Source organism: Leopardus geoffroyi, chromosome C3 (genome assembly GCF_018350155.1).
Source record: "Leopardus geoffroyi isolate Oge1 chromosome C3, O.geoffroyi_Oge1_pat1.0, whole genome shotgun sequence".
Lineage (NCBI taxonomy): Eukaryota > Metazoa > Chordata > Mammalia > Carnivora > Felidae > Leopardus > Leopardus geoffroyi.
Genome location: NC_059338.1, coordinates 112,782,684 through 112,807,654, shown reverse-complemented (window position 1 = coordinate 112,807,654; position 24,971 = coordinate 112,782,684). Strand labels below are relative to the sequence as shown.

At 38.3% G+C, this 24,971-nt stretch overlaps 1 protein-coding gene across 3 annotated transcripts in view; it reads right to left on the bottom strand.

Annotated features, from left to right (window-relative positions):
• RAD54B (RAD54 homolog B) overlaps positions 1–24,971 on the bottom strand; it is a 103,775-nt gene that overhangs the window by 73,608 nt on the left and 5,196 nt on the right. The window contains exons 1-2 of one of the 3 annotated variants that reach the window (XM_045454207.1): positions 11,490–11,593; positions 8,827–8,891 (exon numbers count right to left, since the gene is read on the bottom strand). In XM_045454207.1, the coding sequence (XP_045310163.1) occupies positions 8,827–8,848 (22 nt within the window). In that variant the 5' untranslated portion in view covers positions 8,849–8,891; positions 11,490–11,593. Of the gene's footprint in view, positions 1–8,826; positions 8,892–11,489; positions 11,659–24,971 lie in introns of those variants that run through there. The other 2 variants (XM_045454206.1, XM_045454205.1) reach the window with 2 other exon arrangements.

Genomic DNA, 24,971 nt, shown 5'->3' with positions numbered 1-24,971 from the left:
ACAAACAAAAGAAAACAGAAACAGACTCATGAAAACTGAGAATAAACTAGTAGTTGCCAGAGGGGAGGGGAGTAGGGGAATGGGCAAAATAGGTGAAGGGGATTAAGAAGTATAAACTTTAAGTTATAAAATAGGTCATGGAAATAAAAATATATGGCATTGGGAATATAGTGAATAATATTGTAATAATGTTGTATGGTGACAGATGGTGACTACATTTTATCATGGTGAGCACTGAATAATGTACAGCTTGTCAAATCACTATGCTGTACACCTGAAACTAATATAACTAATGACATCAACCATACTCCCAACAATAAAAGTTTTTTTATATCAATTTTTAAAAGTAAGCTAGACTGGGCTGCCTGGGTGGCTCAGTCGGTTGAGTGTCCAACTTTGGCTCAGGTCATGATCTCATGGTTTGTGGGTTTGAGTCCCATGTCTGGCTCTATGCTGACAGCTCAGAGCCTGGGGTTCTTAGGTATTCTGTGTCTCCCTCTCTCTCTGCCCCTCCCCTGCTCACGTTCTGTCTCTGTCTCTCACTCAAAAATAAATATTTAAAAATAATGATAATAATAATAATAATAATAAAGTAAATAAATAAAAGTAAGAAAGACTGGGGTACCTGGCTGGCGCAATCAACAGAGTATGTGACCCTTGATTTGGGGTTGTGAGTTCAAGCCCCATGTTGGGCATAAGCTTCCTAAAAAAAATTTTTTTGAACAAGACCAATGAATAGATGGGTATGTAATAAAGCAAATATAGTAAAACTTTAATTGTAGAATCAGGTAATGGGTATAAGGGTGCTCAGTACATGGGTACAATTCTTTCAACTTTTCTTTATGTTTAATAATTACCAAAATTATCGTTAAGAATAAAAATGAGTTAATATATTTTAACTCTTTAGTCATTAAAAATAGAATGTAGATAATTACAGCTATTAAATTTAACAATAAGAAATAACTGTGGAGTAGGGGTGATTTTTTTTTCCATGAACTTTAAGCAAAAAAAGCACTGTGACTACTGAAATTATTTCTACATCTTAGAATAGTCAAAAAAAAAAAAAAAGGTGAGAAATTATACCTTATTAATCTGTCTTAGCCCAAATTCTCTGGCAACCAGAGCCTAAAGCAATGATTAGAGTGCTGGTGGCTTTATTTGGGAGTTTCTTACCCAGGACACCAAAGGTTAATAAAAAAAAAAGGAGGTGGGAGCTGAGGCAAGAACTGTGTAAAGCAAAGTCAGTGACTAGCACTTTACAACAAGCTATGAAAAGATACAGTAGGTCACTTGGCAAATGCATTTACTTGGTACCCTCCTTGGAACATTTACTGATAATAGTCTACAAAAAAGAACATACCTCAGAGTGGTCCACAGAGGAAAAAGAGGAATATATCTGGAAGGTTCTCTCCTGTCTCCTATTTCCCATTAGTCAAAGTTGATCCCACACACAGTAAACTTCACTCTACTTCCAGATTGTGTCATCCAGCCTCCACAAATGTGCAGGGTACTAAGCCCTGTGCTATGGTATTTCATCCAAGATTGGAAATGGCAGGAGGAACAGACACTCCCAAAATGTCAGTCTGGTTGGAAGGTAGCCACTAAGGAATAGGGCCCTGCTGCCCAGGTTATGCAACAGATCAGCCTATAGAGACAGAAGAGCAGTCTAGGAGCCAGGTGGTATTGAGAGAATCTGAGGAGGCACATAAAATTATATTCAATATTTTATAAGAACATAATATAACATGTAAGGAAGACGAAACCAAAAAAAAAAAACAACACAAAATCTGCCACAAAAATAGGGTAAAAATGAGGGTGAATGCAAACCCTAAGAGTCATTCTGCTATAGCATTTATATCTCATACTTCATCGCTGTGCTTTGGTGATGACATTCTATGATATTAAGCACCTGAGACAATCAAAAATTAGACTTCAGGGATCTTAGCAAACCTTACAGAACTGAAGGAGTCTGACGAAGAAAAACTCAGTCCTCTTCCTGTGTTACACCCTTCTCTCAGACAACCACCACACTCACACTTCTGATGTAAGATGTGAGGTTTTCCCCACCAAGTGATTCTGTGACACCACCTGGGTGTCCTACAATTTAACTCAATTTTAACACTATCTACCTGCAGATAGCATCAGATCCCACAGGTTAAGGAATCAGTCCCACAAACCTACCACCTCCCTTCAGACGCGAATCGCATCCGTGCTTCTGACCAACAGGCTATAAATGTGAGGTTCCCATAATCCCAGGGATTCAAGTAATTTGCTAGAAGAGCTCACAGAACCCAAGACAACAGTTTACTTACTATTTACCAACTTATCATAAAAAGATATGGCAAAGGATGCAGATGAACATCCAGATGGAAGAAATGCATGGAGCAAGTTACGTGGGAAAGGACACAGAGCTTCCATGCCCTATCCAGGCAGCCAGTCTCCCAGCATCTCCACATGTTCACCAACCTAGAAGCTCTCCAAACCTCATACTATTTATAGAGACTTCCTCATGTCAGGCATGATGTATTATTTAACTCCATTTCTAACTCTCTTCCCATGTGTGAAGAAGAATGGAAGTGGAGCTGAAAATTCCCAGCCTGTAATCATGGACTGGTCTTCCTGAAAACCAGCCCCCATTTTGGAGCCCACCAAGAATCACCTCATTAGAATAAAAGACAGTACTATCACCCAGGAAATTCCAAAGGATTTAGGAACTCTATGTCAGGAACCAGGGTCAAAGACCAAATACTAGAATGAGAAAATGTTCTTAATATTGTCATTAATGAGGAAATTAGAAGAGTTTTAGGAGCTCTATGCCAGCAACCAGGGTCAGAGGCCAATAAATATACTTTATATTATCTCACAGAGTCAAATTATAGATTTTACCACAACCATGCTACATGAATCACAGACCTACTCTATATAATCTAGATTTACATTCATCTTCACAGAATACCTCCCTGTCTGGCCACATCTTATTCTTGGGATAAAAAATATTTTGAACTAGGGGCGCATGGCTCAGTTGGTAGAGCATGTGATTCTTAAAATCGGAGTTGTGAGTTCGAACCCCACACTGGGTGTGGAGACTTCTTAAAAATAAAATCTTTAGGGGCGCTTGGGTTACTCAGTCAGTTAAGCATCCCATTCCTTGATTTCAGTTCAGCTCATGATGTCACGATTCAAGGGATCGAGCCCTGCATCAGGCTCTGCACTGACAGCATGGAGCCTGCTTGGGATTCTCTCTCTCTCTCTCTCTCTCTCTCTCTCTCTCTCTCTCTCTCCGCCCCTCTCCCACTCATTCTCTCTCACTCAGAACAAATAACCTTAAAAAATTTTTAGTAAAATCTTTAAAAAATGTATTTTTTGAACTAAAGGAGCCTCTGTCCCAGAAGCTGGTTGGCAGAAACTTAGCCTTCAGTTAAATTTTATATACTAAAAATGTTGCTAAACTACTCATATTTACTTTAGCCATTTTTTCAACTAATCGCTTATCAGTATAGTTAACATTATGGATATTGGAGGTATCTAACATCCATTCCATTCCTCCTCCATTGTGCAGCAGCCAGGAAATTAAGATGAGATAGCTCTCACTCCCAAGGACAGAAATGAAGAATGTGTATCTGACTGGTACATTGATGATTCTCAGAAACCAGTAAATCTTCCTTACAGTGGTAATATAGGTCTAAAGTTAGGAATCCCTCTGGTCACAATAAAGTGGCACAATATCAGCATGAAGTTAAGAAAAGTTATTTAATGATTATGAGTAGGGCACATCTGCCTGCCAACAGATAAATGAGAAAAAAAGAAGTATATGGCCCCAATGATTGCTGAAATCTATTACTTAACATGAAGGGAACCAGTTTAACAGTGAAGCCAATCCTGTGGATGACAGATGAGAAAAAGAGAAAGAACTGGGCTCATGATGACATCCTTTAAACTGCTAGACCAGTCAACCCTGAAGCCCACAATTTCTAGCTACACATGCCAATAAAATTCAATTATATAAGCCAGTATTTTTATTAATACATAAACTTAAAAGCGTATCAACTGGTATCTAAAGAACTGTTATCTTTCTTTCCATTGTGCTTATCCCATTTGCCTATTTTATCTTGCTTAAATCACCACTTCACATTTTGTTTTTAAATGAGACTTCAAAGAAGAGCCAACATATGAATACACACAATTCATTCCCCCAAAACTAGACACTGAACACCATTATTTCAATTATTCTACATCAGTCCTCCAAAAGCATAAAGCAAATTCCCAGTTTAAAGCTCTGTTCAAACAGGAATACTTCCATTTTGTACCCAATCCAAGTAACTGAGGAAATTTAGCCCAAACTTAACATGCTTAATATGCTAGGCAATGAAGAAACTTTCCAAAAGAGCTTAGTAAATACATCCCACAAAGTTTATACACCAGTAATTTTTAGCCCTGGGAGGAGGGATGGCAAGAGTTGTAAGACTCGGAGAAACTGAGTAAAGCTCCTTAGAAAAACACGTCTCCTTGTTTTAACTGCCTCTATTTATCTAATTGGTGAGGAAAGGATTCCTGTTCTAGGGTTATAGGGATGGCCAAACAAATAACACCTGACACTGAACAGGTACAAAAAACAGTAGTCACATATACTCACAGTGTCGGGGAGGAAGACTGCCATATTCATGTAGGGCCACACAGGGGTTGCCCTCCAGAACACAGTGAACTACTAGGGGTGTGGGAGGCAGGCTTTGCAGTACCAAGAGGGTGAGGTGTCCCCAGCTCCTACAGGCTTATTTAAATAATTCTGCAGCCAGGAGGGAAATGAAAGCTGCTATTCACAGGTAAGCAGAAACTGTACCTGATCTATCTAATAAGGAGGGTTGTTTAGCAAGGGGATCTTATCCTCAGGAGCAAAGTAGGGAACATTCTCAAGATATAACATTAAAAAGTTTAACTTAAAAGGCACAACAAAATAATATTTTTTAACAATTAGATTATCAAATATCAAAAAGTGTAAGTATATACTCATACAGATTAAGCATCACAATAAATGATACATGCATTGCTCATTGCTGGTAGAAGGATAAACTTCTAACCTCTGCAGAGGGTAATTGACTATTATCCATCAAAATGTTAATGCACATACCTTGAAACCAGCACCCTACTCCAAGGTATTTATCCTATGGATAAATGGATATTTATGGACATATCCTCACATATGTATGTAATATACAGACATTAGTTGTAGCTTTGCTTGTAACAACAAAAGACCTCAAATAACATAAATATCCTTTAATAAAGCACTAGTTAAGTATATTTGGCATACCCATACAATGAAATATTGGTAACTTTTAGGGGTGCCTGGGTGGCTCAGGTCATGATCTCATGTTTGTGGGGTTCAGGCCCGACATCAGGCTCTGTGCTGACAGCTCAGAGCCTGGAGCTTGCTTTGGATTCTGCATCTCCCTCTCTCTGCCCCTCTCCCACTGGCTCTCTCTCTCTCTCTCTCAAAAATAAATAAACATTAAAAAAAATTTTTTTTAAAGCATAAGGTAGAGGAATTGTAGGAGAGGGGAAAATGGGTGGTGGGCATTGAGGAGGACACTTGTTGGGATGAGCACTGGTTGTTGTATGTAAGCAATGAATCAAGGGAATCTGCCCCCAAAACCAAGAGCACACTATACACAGTATGTTAACCAACTTGACAATAAATTATATTTGAAAAATAAAAATAAATAAAAAATAAAATAAACAGCATGAGGTAGTTTTTTTTTTTTTTTTTCAACGTTTATTTATTTTTGGGACAGAGAGAGACAGAGCATGAATGGGGGAGGGGCAGAGAGAGAGGGAGACACAGAATCGGAAACAGACTCCAGGCTCTGAGCCATCAGCCCAGAGCCTGACGCGGGGCTCGAACCCACGGACCGCGAGATCGTGACCTGGCTGAAGTCGGACGCTTAACCGACTGCGCCACCCAGGCGCCCCAAGGTAGTTCTAAATGTGCTGACAAAAAGATTTCTAAGATATACTGTTACAGTAAAAATGCAATGTATAGAATATTGCAGCAAGTGAACAATCATTTGTATGGGGAGAATATATACACACAAATATGATTCAAAATGTATAGAATATCTCCAAAAAGATACCCTAAAATTGAAAACTAGTTTGCCTCTAGAGAACTAGATGGCTACGGATGAGGGAAGGGAGTTTTTTTTATTATATTCTTCACGCCTTCTAAATTCCTTACCATGTGATGCATTACTTGTTGTTTTAAGTCATGAAGAACTACATTTTATAATTCTATTCATATGAAATATCCAAAACAGGCAAATCCATAGAGACAGGAAGCAGACTGGTGGTTGCCAGGGGCTATGTATAAGTGGGGAGTGGAGAACTGATTGCTTAATTGGTCTGAGTTTTCTTTTAGCATCATGAAACTGGAATTAGATAGTGGTGACTGTTGCAAAACATTGTAAATATGCTAAATGCCACTCAGTTGTACACTTTAAATAGTTAAAATGGTGAATTCTATGTTATGCATATTTTATTACAATAAAAAATTAAACATTTAGAAACTAACTATAAAACCAATAAAATTAAAAATCACATTAATTTAATATGATAGTGATACCTTACTGAAATTAAACCGTTATTCATGACATAAATATAATACCAACAGATTTGGCACAGGTTATTTTCAACAAGTTTTCTTTTCAACAAGATATACAATGGGTCAATTGTTAGACCATCTTAAGTGAATATATAAAAACTGCATTTGGTAGGAGTAGACCACTAACACATTCTGTTCAGCCCTCTTCTCATTTGAAGACATGAAAACTTATAATAATTATATAAGGTGGCCATCTAAAAGATCCAGCATATGCTTACATGCATTTATTCACATCAGTTAAAAGAAAATACAAAATTCTAAGCTTCTCTAAGAATTTATAAACACCTGAGAATACACCCAACCATCTCCAGGGACTTCAAACCCAATTGAAAAATACTTATCTAATATCTATACCAGAGAAAGATTTTATCACTCCCTTTTTATATCCTTAATCTTCCCCTCTTCACTACCTCATTCCTGACAGCCTATACCATACTACTTCTAAACAAGATTGGCTCAGTCAGTAGAGAGTGCAACTTTTTTTAAGTTTATTTATTCTGAGAGAGACAGAGACAGCGTGAGCAGGGGAGGGTCAGAGAGAGAGGGAGAGAGAGGGAGAGAGACAAGCCCAAGCAGGCTCCACACTGTCAGTGCAGAGCCCAACACGGGGTTGGAACTAAAAAAAAAAAACATGAGATCATGAACTGAGCCAAAACCGAGAGTCGGACACTTAACCAACTGAGCCACCCAGGGGACCCAAGCGTGCAACTTTGGATCTCGGGGTTGTGGATTCAAGCCCCATGTTGGATGTAGAGATTACTTAAAACATAAAATCTCAAAAACAACAACAACAAAAAACAACAACTACCACCTCCTGGTACCCTGCTCTCTCTCAGGATACTATTCCTTCCCTTCACAACCAAATTTATCTTTACATACTTCATTTACTTATATTAACTTCATTTGCCTGTTTCCACTCATTAGTCACCTACTACAATATGACTTTTGTTCCACTTTTTGGAACTGTTCTCTCAAATATCACCAAACCCTGAAAACTATAATGTTCCAGTAGCTTCTTCTTGACTACTGGACTTCTCTGAAGCATTTCAAAGCCAAAAGACTTACCCAAAGGACTTAACTACAAGTTTTCTAAGATCCTTTCATTCAGTCATAAATTGTTTTTGAATTCATACTATTTGATTTAAAACCTGAACAACAGGGGTGCAACAGGGGTGCCTGGGTAACAGAGTCAGTTGGGCATCCGACTCTTGATCTCACGGGTTTGTGAATTCAAGCCCCACATCAAGTTGTGCACTGATGGCGTGGAGCCTGCTTGGGATTCTCTCTCTCCCCTCTGCTCCTCCCCCACTTGTGCTCATTCTCTCTCAAAGTAAATAAATAAACTTAAAAATTTTTGTTTTAAAACCTGAAGAGAAAGTTCTTGCCTTAGGTGAAACAGGGTCAGGTAAATACGTACAATACAAGATAGTGTGGTTGAACAGTTTGAGGCAGAACTAAGTCTCACCTTATAGTTCATCAGAATGAGAAGGAATCAGAAAGAATGAAACAATTTCTCTGTTTCTGAAGAAAGTAAATACAGTTCTGAATATCAGGAGGTCTAGAACTTCCTATATTAATTTTTGAAGACTGCCATAACAAAGTACCAAAAACTAGGTGGCTTAAACAACAGAATTTATTCTCTCAAAATCTGGAGACCAGATGTTCAAAATTAAGGTGTCAGCAAAGCCTTTTGCTCTCTGAAGATTTTAGGGGAGAATCCTTCCTTGCCACTTTCTAGAAAGCTTCTGGTGGTTGCCAACAATCCTTGGTGCTCCTTGGCTTGCAGCTACTCCAATCTCCGCCTTCGTCATCATGTGGTCTTTCCCTCTGTGTTTCTGTGTCTCTCTCTCCTCACAAGGACACCAGCTTTGTGATTTAGGGCCTAACACAGTATGACCTCATCTTAAGTTGATTACAACTGCAAAGACCCTATTTCCACATAAGGTCACATTCGCAGGTACCATAGGTTACGACTTAAAGACATCTTTTTAGGGGACACAATTCAACCCATTATATATTCCCCCTCTTCCAGGCTTTAATTTTCTCAAGACTAGGCAAACAGCAGAGGCTGTAGACAAAAATAATAAATGAATGAATGAATGAATGAATGAATGAATAAAATAATTTTTTTTAGACAGAGTGGGCGCTTCTAGCACATCTCCAAATGAAGCACATACCCTGAGCCATAGGTGAAGTCATTAGTGGTAGATCTACATCTTCTTTCTCACATATGGACTATTATCTGCAAAGGAACAGGGTTTATAAAGAGACCTGAAGCGCTCAGTGAAGTTCAATGGAGTGAAAATATACTCATCAGGGAACTTTCAGTTGAGAAAGAAACCAAACTTAAATCAGCTTATGCAAAAATGATATTAATGATGAAGTATATATTAAATATTATGAATTACTACTAAGAAATTTTAAGAAATATAAGCTGAAGTATTTAGAGATGATGTGGCATGACATCTGCAACTTATTTTCAAATGATCCAGAAAAAAAAGGGACATGGAGGGAGAAGCAAAAGATTAACAAATGCAGAATTTAGGATAATAATTATTCTTTCAACTTCTCTACATATAGGAAAATTTTCAAAATAAAAAGTGATAGGGGAAAATGACGACATATTTTAACTGGGACAAACAGATTTGGACCATACTTCAAGGTGGATTATGTGTAGGATTAAAAAGATGTGAAAAGGTGAATGTATACTACATGGATCTCTCATCTCCATACTTCTCCTCACACAACATCCTTCTGTAGTAATTCACCACAGAAAGCAAGATGTTTCTCACAATGCTCTTTTCCCCAATTAACCTCTCTCTGAATGAGAGGCAGGAGGGTGTCAGGAGGTTGGCAAAGGTTCCCCAGTCCAGTGAATGTACCAAATCAGAGAAGGGATTAAGGGATTAAGGGTTGAGTAAATTAACTCCCTCTTCAATTTATCTTAACTCTTAACTCCCTCCTAATATTTAGCAGGTTAGAGAGTGAGAAACTATAGAACAAAAATAAAGCAGCAAATCAGTAACACAGAATGTATTACAGAGTCTAAATATCACTCTCTGGTAAAGATTAGCTACCGTAATAGAAAAGAAAGAGGCATACATGGATCGTTATCTGCCACCAGCTTGACAGTAGAGAAGAAAACCTGGGAAAACAGGATATTCACTTAACAAAGATGGAAGGAAAATAAGAGGAAGGGAGAAAAGGAAAAAAGAAGGAGAGACTAAATCAGTGAGACAGCACAGCAGCTAAAGTGCCATAGCCAGAGCTGTCTCTAGGGATTTCAGATCCCTAGATCCAGCTCCAAAAGCCCTTTTCAACTTTGTCTTGACTCCAGTAACAGCTTTTGAAAAGTTACAAGAAGCACATAAATGAAACTGAAGATCCTAGCCAGTTAGGAAAACACAGGATTCCTTTCTCCCACAAGAAGAAACTAACCCATTCAGAGGTAAAATGTACTAATCATCACAAAGCTCAAGAAGTTCCTTCAAAAAGGGTTAAGTGCTTAAGGAATCTTATTGATTAGCACTGGTATCTTGAGAATGACAATTACTCTCCTATAGACCAGCAGATGGGGCTCTCTCCCTAAATCTGTTTATTCAAGCAAAAAATGAATAAAATGTCATTTGGAAAAATGTAGTCTTAATGTTGTCTTTCACAAGGTCAAATAAACACTAGTATACAACTCTATTCTTTTAATTACTTGTAGAATATTAATCTCTGACAGGTACAAAAAGAAACATAATCATTATTTTAACCCAATTCAACAATGCAGGGAGGGAGCATCTGTTAAATCCTTGGTTCTCCTTCAATTACATACCCTCATAATACAAATCTGATTTGGAGGTACTCTATGGACTATTATGAATTAACAATTTTATTCATTTCAAGTTCACCTCTCCAACTTAGCACTGTTAACATGGTTTTAAAATTTTTTTTAATTTTTTTTTAAAGTAGGCTCCATGCTCAACATGGGGCTTGAACTCATGACCCTGAGATAAAGAGTTGTATACTCTACCTACTGAGCTAGCCACGTGCCCCAACATGGTTTTTAAAAAAAAATTTAATCAAACCTTTAAACAGAATTTATTGGGGCGCCTGGGTGGCTCAGTCGGTTAGGCGGCCAACTTCGGCTCAGGTCATGATCTTGCCGTCCGTGAGTTCTAGCCTCGCGTCGGGCTCTGTGCTGACAGCTCAGAGCCTGGAGCCTGCTTCATATTCTGTGTCTCCCTCTCTCTGACCCTCCCCTGTTCATGCTCTGTCTCTCCCTGTCTCAAAAATAAATAAACGTTAAAAAAAAATTTTTTTTTTAATAAACAGAATTTATTTTGGTACTTGAGGAAAAGACCATGTTTGACCAACAAGTTTACAATTAACAGTCTTAGATACCTACTATAAAGTACAAGATTTGAATTACATGGTTATCAATCCAATAATTAAAGAAATTATGACAACATAGGGCGCCTGGGTAGCTCAGTTGGTTAAGCATCTGACTCTTGGATTTGGCTTAGGTTGTGATCTCATGGTTCATGGGTTCAAGCCCCACATCGGGCTCTTCACTGACAGTGTGGAGCCTGCTTAGGATTCTCACTCTCCCTCTCTCTCTCTCTCTCTGCCCTTCTCCTGCACATGCTCTCTCTCAAAATAAATTAAAAAAAAAAAGAAAAAAAAAAGAAAGACTGAAAAAAGAAATTATGGCAACAAAAAAACGAATTGCCAAGAACCTAGCGGTATTTCAACACTTTTCAAATAGAACATTCAATTTTGAAAAAAGTCAACTTAAATAATACTGTACTACAACTGGTCAAGTGTAAACCTAATCAATAAAAAGCAGTCTTACCTGTATGAGGTGGATCTAATGTTGCCATTACAGATGCTTCAAGACAGTGTTTTCCATTGTAATTATGCCCATGATTAATTTCTCTAGCACTTCCATCAGTAGGCAGATTTAAACTGCATATTTCGGTATTATTTTGTAACTGGAGAAAGGTATTCTTATTTGCAGCAACCTAAAAGAAGGAAATATGTATTTTATGCAGAAATTAAATCTAATTTTCCATATTTTTATATAATAAATTCCTAATTTAAAATATGAACTACCAACTTCTCTATATCTTAAAAGGAAATAGGCATTTTAAAATAAATTAAAAATCCAATTTTACTGTCTACTAAACTATTAAACTTTTAATTATGTTATAAAAGCTAAAGACATAATAAAATGAAAATTATGCTTATAATTATAGTGTAAACAATGTATCAGAAGAGTTTTTAAACATGTCATAACAAGCCATTCTCAGAATCAACTGTGTTTTTTTCTTGCCAAATTTCTCAATATTAAAATCAATACTTAAATATTCTCCATTTTTATATGGGATAATGGTACTGTCACTGTGTTGGTTACAGAGACAAATACTGAACTGTTTACAAATGAAAAGATATTCCTGGGATTTGCATCAAAATAATGAGTAGATTGCACCAAAAATAATAAGACACCTAGGAATAAAACTAACCAAAGGTAAAAGGTAAGAGGTAAAAGACCTATACTCTGAAAATTATGAACACTGATGAAAGAAACTGAAGATAACACAAAGAAATGGAAAGACATTCCATGCTCATGGGTTAGAAGAACAAATATTGTTCAAATGTCTATACTACCCAAAGCAATCCACACATTTAAGGCAATCTCAATCAAAATACCACCAGAGGAGCCTGGATGGCTCAGTAAGTTAAGTGGCCGATTCTTGATTTCCACTTAGGTCATGATCTCACAGTTCATGAATTCAAGCCCCACATGGGGCTCTGTGCTGACAGTGTGGGGCCTACTTAGGACTGTCTCTCTCTCCCTCTCTCTCTGCCCCTCTCACACACAAACATGCCTCTCTCTCTCTCTCAAAATTTTTGTTTTAAAAAAACAAAATTACCACCAGCATTTTTCACATTACTAGAACAAACAATCCTAAAATTTATATGGACTCCAAATAGACAAAGCAACCCTGAAAAATCAGAGCTGGAGGGATCACAATTCCAGACCTCAAGTTATATTACAAAACCGTAGTAATGAAAAGAATATAGTACTGCTACAAAAATAGACACACAGTTCATAGAACAGAATACAAAACCCAGAAACAAACTCACAATTATATGGTCAATTAATCTTCAACAAAGCAGGAAAGAATATCCAACGGAAAAAAGGCAGTCTCTTCAGCAAATGGTGCTGGGAAAACTGGACAGCTCCATGCAAAACAATGAAACTGGACCACCTTCTTACACCATACACAAAAATAAATTCAAAATGGATTAAAGACCTAAATGTGAGGGGCGCCTGGGTGGCGCAGTCGGTTAAGTATCCGACTTCAGCCAGGTCACGATCTCGCGGTCCGTGAGTTCGAGCCCCGCGTCGGGCTCTGGGCTGATGGCTCGGAGCCTGGAGCCTGTTTCCGATTCTGTGTCTCCCTCTCTCTCTGCCCCTCCCCCGTTCATGCTCTGTCTCTCTCTGTCCCAAAAAAAATAAATAAACGTTGAAAAAAAAAAAAAAAAAAGACCTAAATGTGAGACCTAAAACCATAAAAATGCTAGAAGAGAGAGCACAGACAGTAATTTCTCTGACACTGGCTGTAGCAACTTTTTTCTAGATAGGTCCCCTGAGGCAAGGGAGACAAAAGCAAAAATAAACTACTGGGACTACATCAAAGTAAAAAGCTTCTTACACAGCAAAGGAAACAATCAACAAAACTAAAGGGTAACCTACAGAATATGAGAAGGTATTTGCAAATGCTATGTCAAATAAAGGGTTAGTATCTAAAATATATTAAAAAAAAACTTATACAATACACCCAAAACAAATAATCCAATCAAAAATGGACAGAAGACATGAATAAAAACTTCTGCAAAGACATACAAATAGCCAACATACGCATGAAAAGATGCTCAACATCACTCATCATCAGGGAAACGCAAATCAAAACTACAATAAGGCATCACTTCACACCTGTCACAATGGCTACACAATCAACAACACAGGAAACAAGAGATGCTGGTGAGGATATAGAGAAACAGGAACCCTCATGTATTATTGGTGGAATGCAAACTGCTGCAGCAACTGTGGAAAACAGTATGGAAGTTCCTCAGAAAGTTAAAAATAGAACTATCCTATGATCCAGTAATTACACTACTAGGTATTTACCCAAAGAATACAAAAACACTAATTCAGCCAGGTGTGGTGGCATGCACCTGTAGTCTCAGCTACTCAGGCTGAAGCAGGAGGATTGCTTGAGCCCAGGAATTCTGGGCTGTGGCACGCTATTCCAATTAGGTGTCTGCACTAAGTTTGGCATCAATATGGTGACCTCCTGGGAGCGGGGGACCACTAGGTTGCCTAAGGAGGGGGTGAACCAGCCCAGGATGCAAAAACACTAATTCAAAGTATTATGCATCCCTACGTTTATAGCAGCATTATTTACAATGGCCAAGATATGGAAGCATCCCAAGTGTCCATCAAATGATGAATGGATAAAGAAAATGTGGTGTGTACACGCACACACACACACACACACACACACACACACATAGGAATATTATTCAGCCTTAAAAAAAAGAATGAAATCTTGCCATTTGCAACAACATGGATGGAGATAAAGAGTATAATGCTAAGTGAAATAAGTCAGAGAAAGACAAATACCACATGATTTCACTCATATGTGGAACTTAAGAAACAAAACAAATGATGCACCAAAAACCATAAAATACCTAGGAATAACCCTAAACAAAGAGGTAAAAAATCTAAAGTTTATGAAAAAAATTGAAGATGACACAAAAAAATGGAAAAACATTCCATGCTCATGTATTGAAGAACAAATATTGTTAAAATGTCAACACTACCCAAAGCAATCTACATAGTCAATGCAATCCCTATCAAAAATAACATCAGCATTCTTCACAGAGCTAGAATAAACAATCTTAAAATTCATATGGAACCCGAAAAGACACGAAGAGCCAAAGCGATCCTGAAAAAGGAAACCACAGCTGTAGGCATCACAATCCCAGACTTCAAGCTGTATTACAAAGCTGTAATCATCAAGACGGTATGGTACTAACACACAAACAGACACATAAATCAATGGAGAACCCAAAATAGAGAACCCAGAAATGGACCCACAAACATATGGCCAACTAATCTTTGACAAAGCAGGAAAGAATATCCAATGGAATAAAGACCGTCTCTTCAGCAACTGGTGCTGGGAAAATGGACAGTGACATGCAGAAAAATGAAGCTGGATCATTTTCCTACACCATGCACAAAAATAATCTCGAAACGGATGAAAGACTTAAATGTAAGACAGGAAGCCGTCAAAATCCTAGAGGAGAAAACAGGCAAAAACCTCTTTGACCTTGACAGCAGCAACATCTTACTTGACATGCCTCCAGAGGCAAGGGAAACCAAAGCAAAAATGAACTATTGGGACCACATCAAGATAAAAAAGCTTCAGGGCACCTGGCTAGCTCAGTTGGATAAGCTTCTGACTTTGGCTCAGGTCATGATCTCACGGTTTGTGAGTTCAAGCCCATGTCAGGCTCTGTGCTGACAGCTGAGAGGCTGGAGCCTGCTTCCGATTCTGTGTCTCCCTCTCTCTCTGTTCCTCCCCTGCTTGCACTCTGTCTCTCTCTCTCTCTCTCTCAAAAGTGAGAAATAAAGATTAAAAAAAAAAAGATAAAAAGCTTCTGCACAGTGAAGGAAATAATCAGCAAAACTAAAAGGTAACCAATGGAATGGGAGAAGATATCTGCAAATGAAGTATCAGATAAAGGATTAGTATCCAAAATCTATAAAGAACTTATGAAACTCAACACCCAAAACAGAAATAATCCAGTGAAGAAATGGGCAAAAACAGGTCTTCTCCAAAGAAGACATCCAAATGACTAACAGACACATGAAAAACTGCTCAACATCACTCATCATCAGGGAAATACAAATCAAAGCCACAATGAGATATCACCTCACACCTGTCAGAATGGCTAACATTAACAACTCAGGCAACAACAGATGTTGGCGAGGATGCAGAGAAAGAGGAACCCTTTTGCACTGCTGGTGGGAATGCAAACTGGTGCAGCCACTCTGGAAAACAGTACGGAGGTTCCTCAAAAAATTAAAAATAGAACTACCCTATGACCCAGCAACTGCACTACTAGGTATTTATCCAAGGGATACAGGTATGCTGTTTCAAAGGGACACATGCACCCCAATGTTTATAGCAGCACTACCTACGATAGCCAAAGTATAGAAAGAGCCCAAATATCCATTGACTGATGAATGGTTAAAGATGTGGTACATATATGCAACAGAATATTACTCAGCGATCAAAAAGAATGAAATCTTGCCATTTGCAACATGGATGAAACTAGAGTGTATTATGCTAAGCGAAACAAGTCAGTCACAGAAAGATAAGTATCATATGACTTCACTCGTGTGGAATTTAAGATACAAAACAGATTAACATAAAGGAAGGGAAACAAAAATAATACAAAAACAGGGCGGGAGACAAACCATGAGAACAAACCGAGGGTTGTTGGAGGGGTTTGGGTGGTGGGATGGGCTAAATGGGCAAGGGGCATTAAGGAGGGCACTTGTTGGGATGAGCACTGGGCGTTATACGTTAAGCGATGAATCACTAAATTCTATTCCTGAAACCATTATTACACTATATGTTAACTAACTTGGATGTAAATTAAGAATGTTAATGATGATAATAATAATAGGAAACAAGCAAAGGGGAATTAAAAAAGAACAAGAGACAAACCAAGAAACAGACTCTTAACTATAGAGAACAAACTTATGGTTATCAGAGCAGAGGTGGGGGTGGTGAGGATGGGTGAAATAGGTAATAGGGATTAAGGGGTGCACGTGTCATGACAAGCATTGGGTGATTAAAATAAAAATTTAAGGGGCACCTGGCAGGCAACTCTTAATCTCGGGGTTGTAAATTCAAGCAGCATATTGAGTGTAGAGATTACTTAAAAATAAAATATTTAAAAATAAAAACTTTACAAAATTAATGAGTAAAGAGGAACTAGGGAGGGAACTGAAGAGGTAAAAATGAAACAAGACTGGCCATGAACTGATGATCATTGAAGCTAAATAATGGGTGCATAAAGGTTATATATATATATATATATATATATATTTCTCTATTTCTGTACATGTATTAGTTTTCTATTGCTGCTATAACAAATTAACACAAATTTAGTGGCTTAAAAACAATGCAAATCTATCATTTTGCAATTCTGTATGTTAGAACTCTGACTTGAATCTCACCAGGCTAACATCAAGGTGATCAGCAGGGATGCACCCCTTTCTTGAAGTTCTAGAATACATTTCCTTGTCTTTGCAAACTTTTTTTTAAATTTATTTTTTAATTTACATCCAAGTTAGTTTGCATATAGTGCAATAATGATTTCAGGAGAAGATTACTTAATGTCCCTTATCCATTTAGCCCATCCCCCCTCCCACAACCCCCTCTAGCAATCCTCTGATTGTTCTCCATATTTAAGAGTCTCTTATGTTTTGTCCCCCTCTCTCTGGTTATATATTACTTCTGCTTCCCTTCCCTTATGTTCATCCGTTTTGTATCTTAAAGTCCTCATATGAGTGAAGTCATATGATATTTGTCTTTCTCCAACTAATTTCACTTAGCATAATAGCCTCTAGTTCCATCCACATAGTTGCAAATGGCAAAATTTCATTTTTGATTGACTAGTAATACTCCATTGTATATATATATACCACATCTTTTTATCCATTCATCCATCATTGGGCATTTGGGCTCTTTCCATACTTTGGATGTTGTTGATAGTGCTGCTATAAACATTGGGGTGCATGTGTCCCTTCGAAACAGCATACCTGTATCCCTTGGATAAATACCTAGTAGTGCAGTTGCTGGGTTGTAGGGTAATTCTATTTTTAATTTTTTGAGGAACCTCCGTACTGTTTTCCAGAGTGGCTGCACCAGTTTGCATTCCCACCAGCAGTGCAAAAGGGTTCCTCTTTCTCTGCATCCTCGCCAACATCTGTTGTTGCCTGAGTTGTTAATGTTAGCCATTCTGACAGGTGTGAGGTGATATCTCATTGTGGTTTTGATTTGTATTTATTTCCCTGATGATGAGTGATGTTGAGCAGTTTTTCATGTGTCAGTTGGCCATCTGGATGCCTTCTTTGGATAAGTGTCTACTCATGTCTTTTGCCCGTTTCTTCACTAGATTATTTGTTTTTTGGGTGTTGAGTTTCGTAAGTTCTTTATAGATTTTGGATACTAACCCTTTATCTGATCTTTATCTGATACTTCATTTGCAGATATCTTCTCCCATTCCGTTGGTTGCCTTTTAGTTTTGGTGATTACTTCCTTCATTGTGCAGAAGCTTTTTATCTTGATGAGGTCCCAATAGTTCATTTTTTGCTTTGGTTTCCCTTGCCTCTGGAGGCATGTCAAGTAAGAAGTTGCTGCTGCCGAGGTCAAAGAGGTTTTTGCCTGTTTTCTCCTCTAGGATTTTGATGGCTTCCTATCTTACATTTAGGTCTTTCATCCATTTTGAGTTTATCTTTGTGAATGGTGTAAGAAAGTGGTCCAGGTTCATTTTTCTGCATGTTGCTGTCCAGTTTGCCCAGTACCATTTGCTGAAGAGACAGTCTTTATTCCATTGGATATTCTTTCCTGCTTTGTCAAAAATTAGTTGGCCATACGTTTGTGGGTCCATTTCTGGGTTCTCTATTCTGTTCCACTGATCTGAGTGTCTGTTTTCATGCCACGTCTTTGTGAACTTCTAAGTCATCCACATTCCCTGGATTGTGGTCCCCTTCCTCCTTCAAAGCCAGCTACTCTGTATCTCTCTGACCCTGCTTACATAACCACATTTCTTTAACACTCTCTTCTGTCTCCCTCTTGTACTTTTAAGAACCTTTGTCATTAAACTGAGCAGACCCAGATAATCCAGGATAACCTCCCCACCTCAGGGTCTTCTTTAACATTAATCACCTAGTCCAAGTTCCTTTAGCTATGTAAGGTAACATATTCACAGGTTCCAAGAATTAAAATATGGATGTTTTTGGAGGTCCATTTTTCTGCCTACCAGAGTATATGTTTGAATTTTTTAAAATATAACTCACAATAACAGACATAGTTGCCATATCTTTCAACGGTTTTTTTTTTTGTTTTTTTTTTTATTTATTTTTGGGACAGAGAGAGACAGAGCATGAACGGGGAGGGGCAGAGAGAGAGGGAGACACAGAATCGGAAACAGGCTCCAGGCTCCGAGCCATCAGCCCAGAGCCTGACGCGGGGCTCGAACTCACGGACCGCGAGATCGTGACCTGGCTGAAGTCGGACGGTTAACCGACTGCGCCACCCAGGCGCCCCCATAGTTGCCATATCTTTATAAATATTTATCAAAATAAGTTTCAGAGGCAATCAAAAAACCTATACGATTCCAAAGTCAAAACAATGAATAGAGGCCATAAATTTATTTTTACATACTTTCAAACTTAAAGAAACATTACAAAAATAATACAAGGAAATCCCTGATAGCATTTACCCAGATTCACCATTTATTTACATTTTGCTCCATTTGTTTTCCCTTCTTCCCTCTCTTTATGTGTATATGTGTGTTTATATTTGAGATAGAGCTGGAGACACTGTGCTCCTTTACCTCTAAATATTTCAAGATGCATTTCCAAAGAGCAAAGACATTCTCTTCCACAATCACAGTAAAATTACCAAAATCAAGATTTAACATTGCTATATTATTATCTAACCCACAGTCCACATTCAAATTCAGCCACTTATCCCAATAATGTCTTTTATAGTTTTTTCCCTGAGCCATGGCCAATATCAGATCATATATTATATTTAGCAAGCATGGTTCTGTAGTCTCTAATCTAGAACAATTCCTCAACGTTTATTTGTCTTTTGAGACTTTGACACTTTTGAAGAGTACAGGCCATTTTGTAGAATGTCCCAATATGGATTGTCTGATGTTTCTTATGATTAGCTTCAGGTTATACAATTTGGACAGAAATACCACTGTTCATCATACCAAGAGGCACATACTACTGATTTGCCCCATCACTTAAGTATATATCTGATAAAGGTGTCATTGGCCAGGTCTCCCTGAAAAGTTAGTATTTTTCCCTTTTTTATTATTTATTTTTGAAAAAAAGAACAAGCAAGCAGGGGAGGGGCAAGGAGAAAGAGGGAGAGAGAATCCCAAGCAAGATCCAGTGCCCAGGACAGAGCCCAATGTGCAGTCTGAACCCACAAACCAAGACCCGAAATCAAGAGCCAAACGCTTAACCAAGTGAGACACCCAAGTACCCAACCTTTGTAAGTCTTAAAAGCATGTTGTGGGACACCTGGGTGGCTCAGCGGTTAAGCGTTTGGCTCTTGGATGTCAGCTCAGGTCATGATCTCAAAGTTTTGTGAGTTTGAGCCCAGCATCGGGCTCTGTGCTCACAGCACAGACCTGCTTGGGATTCTATCTCTCTCCCTCTCTCTCTGCTCTCCAGCCCACGTTGTCTTTGTCTCTCTCAAAAATAAACTTAAGGGGCGCCTGGGTGGCGCAGTCGGTTAAGCGTCCGACTTCAGCCAGGTCACGATCTCGCGGTCTGCGGGTTCGCGCCCCGCATCAGGCTCTGGGCTGATGGCTCAGAGCCTGGAGCCTGTTTCCGATTCTGTGTCTCCCTCTCTCTCTGCCCCTCCCCCGTTCATGCTCTGTCTCTCTCTGTCCCAAAAATAAATAAACATTGAAAAAAAAATTTTTTTTAAATAAACTTAAAAAAAAAAGTCATCTAGGGGCACCTGGGTGGCTCAGTTAAAGTTTCTGACTTTAAAGTCAGTGAAGCATCTGACTTTGGCTCAGGTCATGATCTCACGGTTCGTGGGTTCAAGCCCTGCATCGGGCTCTGTGCTGACAGCTCAGAGCCTGGAGCCTGGTTCAGATTGTGTCTCCCTCTCTCTCTGCCCCTCCCCCACTTGCACTCTCTCTCTCAAAAATAAATAAATATTTTTAAAAATCATCGTAGGGGCGCCTGGGTGGCGCAGTCGGTTAAGCGTCTGACTTCAGCCAGGTCACGATCTCGCGGTCCGTGAGTTCGAGCCCCGCGTCGGGCTCTGGGCTGATGGCTCAGAGCCTGGAGCCTGTTTCCGATTCTGTGTCTCCCTCTCTCTCTGCCCCTCCCCCGTTCATGCTCTGTCTCTCTCTGTCCCAAAAATAAATAAACGTTGAAAAGATTGAGCCCAAAGGATTCTTTAAAAAAAAAAAAAAAAAAATCATCGTAAAAAGTATGTTGTGAGAAGATGCTTGAATCTATTCAAATATCTTATTTCCTCAAACATTCATGCACTAGCTTGGGTATCCATTGAACTTTTTTTTATGGACAAGTAAACACAGCTGTCTAAGGCCAACAACTGCTATGGAAAGCAAGGCAGGTAAGGAGGAAAAAAACTCGTTCTAGCCAATGTCCAAATATCTAGGAGGTATTTATGGTTCTCCATGCCTCAAACTTCCTTCTAGAGTTCATACTAACCAGTCCAGTCCCTTACATTGTTGTAGAAATTACACAAATTGGGGGTGCTGGGTGGCTCAGTCAGTTAACCACCTGACTCTTGATTTCAGTTCAAGTCATGATCTCATGGTTCGTGGGATCAAGCCCCACATCAGACAGCACAGAGCTGGCTTTGCATCCTCTCTCTCTTTCTCTGCCCATCTCCTGCTGGTGCTCTCTTTTTCTCTTGCTCTGTCTCTCTCAAAATAAATAAATAAACTTAAAAAAAAAAAAAAAAAGAATCACACAGATTGATTCTGTTCCATGGATTAAGAACTAATGTGCAAACTCTTTGTTATAGAGCACACTAATATTAAATGTATTAATTCCCTTTAAAATCCTGTCATATTGGGGTCCCTGGGTAGTTCAGTCAGTTAAGCATCTGACTTCAGCTCAGGTCATGATCTCATGGTTTGTGAGTTTGAGCCCCACATCAGGCTCCCTGCTGTTAGCACAGAGCCTGCTTCTGATCCTCTGTCCCTCTCTCTTTCTGCCCCTCCCCCGTGAATGCACACTCTCTCTCAAAAACAAATATTAAAAAAATTTTATAAAAAGTAAAATCCTGCCATATTGTAGGTGCTTAAATGTGTTCCCATGTAATAAACATGCAACTTAAAATTCTTCCTTTATCCCCACAAATCATTCTTAAGCATATATTGTTGTATGCTAATAAGCTCCTTTAATTGGAGTACTGAAGGCAGTTTTCTCTTCAGCCCTGGCTTAAGAAACGGCTAAACTTTTGTTTTAATTGAGGCTTAACTGAGATATAACATATTAGTTTCAAGTGTACAGTGGAATGCTTCAAGATTTGTATATATTTCAAATTGATCACCACAATAAACATAGTTAACATCCATCACCATACATAGTTACAAAAAATTTTTCTTGTGATGAGAATTTTTAAAGTCTACTTCTTAGGGGTGCCTGGGTGGCTCAGTTGGTTAAGCAGCCAACTTCGGCTCAAGTCATGATCTTGCAGTTCATGAATTCTAGCCCTGCATCAGGCTCCATGCTGACAGCTCAGAGCCTAGAGCCTCTTCAGATTCTGTGTCTCCCTCTCTCTCTGCCCCTCCCCCACTCACATTCGGTCTGTCTCTCTCAAAAATGAATAAACATTAAAAAATTTTTTTAAAAAATAAAGTCTACTTCTTAGCAACTTATGGCATCCATTATATTTTCTAACACTGTCACTTCTATTATGATTTAGCATTCCACTTTAAGGAAGAGCTTACTCTTCTCCCCATTTACTTATTTACTTATCTCAGTATATATTCAGACTCCTATATTATTCAATGAATTACTACCCACGAGCACATTTATTCTGACAATTTGTTCCAGATTTTGTATTTATCAGACCAAATAAAAACTCCTGAGGTTACCAAAACAGTACTTTTTAGTATGGAATAACTCAATCTAAGATAAATATTTTAAGAACAAAAGTTAGGAATGGAATAGACTAAGGTAAAGTTAATTGCCAAAGGTTCTCATGTTGCCTTGCTTAAAATAGCTGTATAATTTCAAAAATGCCTACTTAGAAAATGCCTAGTTTTAAAAAATAACTAGTTTCCTGATAAAATTCAAAGAGTAAATCGGTGGTTTTGGTCTCAAATTAGTCCTCAGAAACAACATTTAAAAAAAAAAAGGGGGGTGCCTGGGTGGCTCAGCTGGTTAAGCATCTGACTTCAGCTCAGGTCATGATCTAGAAGTTTGTGGGTTCAGCCCCACATCGGGCTCTGTGCTGACAACTCAGAGCCTGGAGCCTGCTTTGGATTCTGAGTCTCCCTTTCTCTCTCTGCCCCTTCCCTGCATGAACTCTGTCTCTGTCTCTGTCTCTGTCTCTCTCTCTCAAAAATAAACAAACATTAAAAAAAAATTTTTTTAAACAAACAAAAAAAAAAGAAACTACATCAAAAATTAAACCTTAAGTCAAGGGTGTCAAAATGATTAACGGGTAAAGAAAGTCTTTTTAACATCCTGGAACAACGAGGTATCCACATACAAAAGAATGAATTTGCACCCCTATCTCACACCATGCACAAAAAGGAACTCAAAATGGGTCACAGACCAAAATGTAAGAACTAAAACTACAAAACTCTTAGAAGAAAATATAAGAGATAAGAAAAAAAAATTCTGTAACTATGTGCAGTGACAGATGATAACTAGACTTATCATGATCATTTCACAGTATATACAAATATCATTATGTTGTATACCTGGATATAATGCTGTGTGTCAATCATACCTCATTAAAAAACAAATTAGTTTTTTTTTTAGGTTCTAATTTTAAGTCATCAATACACCCAACATGGGGCTCAAACTCACGACTTTGAGATCAAGAGTCACATGCTCTACCACCTGACCCAGCCAGGCACAACAAAAAAAAAGTTCTTTAAAAAACAAAATACAGGGGCAGCTGGGTGGCTCTGTCAGATAAGCATCTGACTTCGACTCAGGTCATGATCTCACTGTTCACGAGTTCAAGCCCTGCAACGGGCTCTATGATGACTGCTCAGAGCCTGAAGCCTACTTTGGATTCCGTCTCTCTCTCTCTCTCTCAAAAATAAACATTAAAAAAATAAAAATTAAAAAAAAAAATACAGGAGTAACTATTCATGACCTTCTTAGATATACTACCAAAATCACAAGGACTACATCAAAAAAATTAGATAAATCTAACTTAGTCAAAATTAAAAACTTCTGTGCTACAAATGATACTATCTAAAAAGTGAAGAATAACCAACAAAATGAGAAAACATTTGCAAATAATGTATCTGATAAGAAGCTGTAGCTAGAATATATTTTTTTTAAAAACACTCTAGTGGCACCTGGCTGCCTCTGTCAGTGGAGTGTGAGACTCATGATCTTGGGTTGTAAGTTCAAGCCCCACATTAGGTGTAGAGATTACTTAAAAAATTGAAAATCTTAAAGAAAAAAAACTCTTACAACTCTATAGTAAAAAGCAAATAATCCAGTTTTACAAGGGTCAAAGGATCTGAACAGACAGTTCTCCAAATAAAATACACAAATGGCCAATAAGCACATATAAAGATGCTCAACAACATTTAGCCACCAGTGACACACAAATCAAAACCACAAATGACATACTACTTCACCCACTAGTATGGCTACAATCAAAAAGATCTTAAGTGTTGACAGGGATGTGGAGAAACTGAAATCCTCATACACTGATGGTACAAATGAAACTACTGCAGCTACCTTGAAAAAGAGTCTGGCAGTTTATTAATGAAAGATTAAACAGAGTTATCATATGATCCAGCAATTCCAAACCTAGGAATATAACTAAGAAAAATGAAAACATATGTCTACACAAAAACTTACACACAAATGTTCATAAGCATTATTAATAACTCCTAATTTAAGGAGCACCTGGATGGCTCAGTTAGTTAAGCGTCTGACTTTGGCTCAGATCAGGATCTTGTGGCTCGTGGCTTCAAGCCCCTCATTGGGCTCTGTGCTGACAGCTCAGAGCCTAGAGCCTGCTTTGGATTCTGTGTCTCCCTCTCTCTCTGACCCTCCCCCACTCACCCTGTCTCTCTCTCTCTCTCTCTCTCTCTCTCTCTCTCTCAACAATAAACATTAAAAAACTTACAATAACTCATAATTTGAAAAGTGGAAACGATCCAAATGCCTGTCAACTGATGAACAGATAAATAAAATGTGGTGTATTAATATTAATATTATACAGTATGGTAGGCAGAATAATGCTTCCCAAAG